Source organism: Miscanthus floridulus, chromosome 7 (assembly GCF_019320115.1).
Source record: "Miscanthus floridulus cultivar M001 chromosome 7, ASM1932011v1, whole genome shotgun sequence".
In the NCBI taxonomy this organism is placed as follows: Eukaryota; Viridiplantae; Streptophyta; class Magnoliopsida; order Poales; family Poaceae; genus Miscanthus; species Miscanthus floridulus.
In genome coordinates, this window is record NC_089586.1 from 125,281,084 (window position 1) to 125,285,644 (window position 4,561).

At 56.7% G+C, this 4,561-nt stretch overlaps 1 protein-coding gene across 1 annotated transcript; it reads right to left on the bottom strand.

Moving 5' to 3' along the window:
- Positions 1-215: 215 nt before the first annotated feature.
- On the bottom strand, positions 216-3,274 carry LOC136467859 (serine/threonine-protein kinase RIPK-like). The gene is made up of 5 exons (XM_066466658.1): positions 2,713-3,274; positions 2,484-2,619; positions 2,206-2,342; positions 1,034-1,157; positions 216-951 (listed from the first exon to the last, which is right to left on the bottom strand). Exons 1-5 carry the CDS (start codon positions 3,085-3,087, stop codon positions 395-397), a joined length of 1,329 nt encoding a protein of 442 aa, XP_066322755.1. The 5' UTR covers positions 3,088-3,274; the 3' UTR covers positions 216-394.
- Positions 3,275-4,561: the final 1,287 nt, after the last annotated feature.

A 4,561-nucleotide genomic window follows, 5' to 3' on the forward strand; every position in this document is an offset into this window, starting at 1 on the left:
TCGTCTTCTATTTTTTGGCTAGCGAAAAATTCAGAATAGAAGATGGCTATATCTGGATAACCAATTAGAGAAACGGTTGAAGGCTAGTCTTTCGTCAAAATCTCTATTCCTAATATTTTGGAAGCAAATAGAGTCTTTTGGAGATACTCTTTCCTGTAGTCGCCAAATGCATCTCTAAAAATCTGCGAAACAACTCACAACTTTATTCCCGGAATCCCGGTTATCCGGAGGAGGATTACCAAGGAAATGAATCAACGAACAAATTAATTTGGGTTACACGTTGCTGATACTGAAACTATGTACACTTGACAATCTTTTTCGTCGGGAAGGGAACAAATATACACAAGCTGCTGACACGTACGGATGCATCGACGGCTGCGCACAGCGCATGCACCTAGGCTCCCCTGTCCCTGCTCTGCTTGGGCGAAGAGCTCCCGTGCTCCGCCACGGAGCTCGCGTACCGTTGGTTGGCCGCCGTCCGCAGCTCGCCCTCGGCGTGCACGGCCGACGCGAGGCACTTCTTCCTGGCACTGGCAGCGGCCGCCGCGGGGCCGTCCGCCGCCTCGTCGGCGGCCTTGCTGTTGTCGTCGGACTCGGGCTCGGGCGGGACCGTGTACACGAAGGGTCCCGCGGGCACGTCGCTGCACACGGCGAGCAGCGGCTCGAGCGCGTCGACGACGTCGCGCATGGTGGGGCGGGACTTGGGTACGCTGTGGAGGCAGTGGTAGGCGACCATGGCGGCCTTGTGCGCGGCCTTTGCGGAGTAGTGGCCGTCCAGGCTGGGGTCCATCACCCGGTGCAGCCGCTCCGGGTGGCGCAGGTACGGGCGCGCCCAGTCCACCAGGTGCTGCTCCCGCCCGCGCCGCCGCTTGTCCACGCAGCGCCGCCCCGACAGCAGCTCCAGGAGCACCACACCGAAGCTGTACACGTCGCTCTTCGCCGTCAGGTGCCCTATGCATGCGTTGCATGGTTAACCGAGAAGGAGAGCATGCGTACGCATGGTGTGTCTGCGACGTGAGTTAACGTAACGTACCGGTGAGAATGTACTCCGGCGCGGCGTAGCCGTGTGTCCCCATGACACGGGTGGTTACGTGGGTGTCGTCGCCCTGTGGGCCCTCCTTGGCCAGGCCAAAGTCTGAGAGCTTTGCCGTGTAATCCTGCCATATATACACAGAAAAGAAATAGGAGTACGTCTTTCAGTCTACCCGAAAAAGGGAAAGCATATCGTTTAATAGTCAGTTTAGCCGCCGCAATGTTGATACTTGCATATCGTTTTGCTTCGACTGATATGATATCCTAGACATGGGTACGTGTCAGGTCGATGCGTGTTCGCTAGTAACACACACGTACACTGATTCGGTGATTCTGTGTCGGAGTTTTATGCTTGCAGGCGTGTGCATATTGATATCAGGAGCATTCTACTAGTCTGGGAAAAGCTCGAATCGAAGGGCTCTCTGTTGCCATTTTTGAGGTTATCATAAAGTCAGGATCGAGAAGAGTGTTGGGCATATCAAGTACAACGACTACTCCGTCCGTACTGTCCAGGCTTCGAGCTGCTACTACGATCGTCTAGCCTACGACAAATCGACAAGGCAACAAAACAACCGATTTTGTTTCGTCCGCGGTCGAGCTCGGGCCGGGATGCACCAACTAATTGGAAAAGCCTAAAATAACAGGAACATTAATTAATGGTGACGTTATTGGTCCTGTTCGTTTCTCTCATAATCCGTCTTTTTCAGTTTGTTTTTTCGTCAGAACAATGTTTTTTCTCACAACAAATCAGTCGGAATAGTGTTTCGGTTTGTTTTTTTAGCGAAGCGAATGGGGCCATTATTGTTGTCACATTCGGTAGAAGTAAACGAATCAGAAAGGACACCCATTCCTTATTAGTAGTCATTTGCTTGATTTTTTTGTACCGTTTGATAATTATTATTGTTTTTATAAGCTGGCTGCCACACCACAGATATATAAGCATTGTGGAATTGAACCCTCGATCGATCTGGATCAGATGGGTATATCTCTGGGTGTGTACGACAGAGATTGGCCAACTAGTTGAAAAATAAAACTTGGTGGCATGATGTAGTAGTTCCTGGCGTCAGCAAAGAGCCAAGAATTCCTTGGGATTAAAGCAAGCTAATAAATACTCAGCGAACTAGTCGTCGTCGTCGGCAAAGGACCAGGCAAGGCATGCATGGAGGCACTCACGGAGTCGAGCAGGATGTTGGAGGCCTTGAAGTCGCGGTAGATGACGGGCGTGTCGGCCTCGTGCAGGAACGCCAGCCCCTTAGCGGCGCCCACCGCGATCTTCAGCCGCGTGCACCACGGCAAGGTCGACAGCAGATCTGCATTGCATGCATGCATGCGCGGGTGGATCGATCAGTCCCAGCAGGTGTAACACGTAGTACTAGCTAAGAACACACACGCCATACTGGAGTGGTAGTTAGTAATAAGTAACGATCGATCGAGGGTGCTAGGTAGCTTACTCTTGAAGAGGTGGTGCTCGAGGCTGCCTCTCGCCATGTACTCGTACACGAGCATCCTCTGCTCGTCCTGGCAGCCGTACCCGATGAGCTTCACCAGATGCGGATGCCTCAACATCCCCAGGTACACCACCTCCGCCTGCAGCAAGCATCGATCGTACGTAATTAGTGCGTCGTGCCCGATCCATTCAAATAAAATGCAGCCGGACCCGGCGTGCGCACGTATACGTACCAGCCACTCGCGGTGGCCCTGCGGCCCGTCGGCGTCGAGGTACTTGACGGCGACGTGCTGCGGCTGGATCTCCCCGGGCCGGAGCCGCCCGTCGAGGAAGCCCTTGTAGACGGGGCCGAACCCGCCCTCGCCGATGAAGTTGCTGCTAGAGAGGCCCCGCGTGGCGGCCCTCAGCTCCGCCTGCGTGAAGGCGTGCAGGCCCGAGGACGCCAGCGTCCGCGACAGGTCGTCCAGCGACAGCGACCGCAGCCGCGCCGTCGCGCTCCGCATCCGCCGCACCGCCTTCTTCTTCTGCTGCTGCCTCTCGTCCCCGCTCTCGCTTCCGGCCGCCGGCGGCGGCTCCGACCCCACGAAGCAACTGAACAGCATCCTCATGCCGCGTGATGCCCTGATCGATCGAGTAGTAAGCCTCGGTTCGGTCGCCTTCGGTGCCTTCTTGGCTTCTTACCCCGCGCTCGCTCGCTCGCTGCGCCGGCCGGCCGGTGCAGTTCTTGAGATCGATCGAATGCTACAGGAGGGTTGGATGGTTTGACACGAGGCGTGTGGGGAACTGGGGATTATATAGCGAGGAGCAGAGCGGGCAGCCGGGCACTGAGCGGCGGGCGCGGGGGCGACGATTTGTCTCTGCGCGGGCGCGGGTGCGGGTGGTTGGTTAGTTGGGGCCGGTGGAGGACTGGAGCCTGGAGAGAGGCGTCGTCTCGTCTGAAACGGCCGTTTTGACCGGACCCGGCTGGAGGCCGATGGGAGTGCTAGCACTAGCCAGCGCGGCGCTGGTGGTTTCGTGTCCGAGCCGAGGACTGGGCTCGATCGCGCGCGCACGCGCGGTGATTCCAGTCCTGGGAACCAATACCCGTGGCCGTGTGTGCGTTAGTAAGGGGACTGTGACTTTTTCTTTGCCAACGAGGGATCGAGCTATAACGGGAAGGTGAATGCGACATCGCTATACGAAAACAGAAATGCTAATGGGATGACCGAGTGTTTTAGAGTCCGGTGACACACAAATTTCTGACGGTTGGATCTTACGTCGCTCGCATCTCGCCCACCGACCCAGCCGCATCGCTCGCACCGCACCCAGGCCATCGCTCGCACCCGCACAAGCACGTGCCCGCCGCCGTCGCCGCCTCGAAGGAACCCCGCGCTGGTCGTTGCTTCCCCGCCGGCCGCTGCTCCCTCCGCCGCCGCCCCAGCCCGGCCGCCTCCCGCAGGCCGGCCGTTGCTCCCTCTGCCGCCTCCCCAAGGTCGCGCCCTGCTCCCTCCTCTTCCTCCTCCTCTTCTTTTTCCTCCTCCTAGATCTGTGTCGACCGGAGCCAAAGACGACAACGGCAGTGGCTAGGGTTCCAGCGAGCCTCTCCCCTAAATTTTGTCCTTGTCCTTTTATAGAAAAAAAATATTTCTTGTAATTTGTGATTTGCGATTTGTGCCAAGGAGTAACGGGGGAGAGGCGGGCCGCACACAGGCAGCTAGGTGAGCGCCGGCGGCGGAGCGCTCGCCGGGCAGCAGGGGCCGGAGCTGGAGTGGCACCGGAGGTAGAAGAAGAGCTGTAGGCGTTGGATCTTCATGTACGGTCGAAAAAAAAATCATGTGTTGAAACTGGATGAAAGACCTAAAAGGCAGGTAGACAGACTCTAGGAAAAACGACGTCGCGGACGCGAGACAATTGAAACGTTCCGTTTTTGGCGTCCGCCAGTATTTTTGGATTTCGATGATTCGGAAGGATGGGATGGCCGAGACTGGAATGGATTGCCATGGGGATTTTTGCATCGCATGACGCCACCCTTTGCCAAGACATGCTATCATTACACCACACCAGCACGGCAGCGCCACACCCCACCACCACCTGGCCCAGCAT

What these genes read in the sequence shown, in the direction of transcription:
- LOC136467859 (XM_066466658.1), bottom strand. Translation starts at nt 3,087, where the DNA reads ATGAGGATGCTGTTCAGTTGCTTCGTGGGGTCGGAGCCGCCGCCGGCG. An exon ending in AGGGCCACCGCGAGTGGCTG is followed by an intron (nt 2,620 to 2,712) that starts GTACGTATACGT and finishes TGCTTGCTGCAG; the next exon opens with GCGGAGGTGGTGTACCTGGG. An exon ending in CGAGCACCACCTCTTCAAGA is followed by an intron (nt 2,343 to 2,483) that starts GTAAGCTACCTA and finishes CATGCAATGCAG; the next exon opens with ATCTGCTGTCGACCTTGCCG.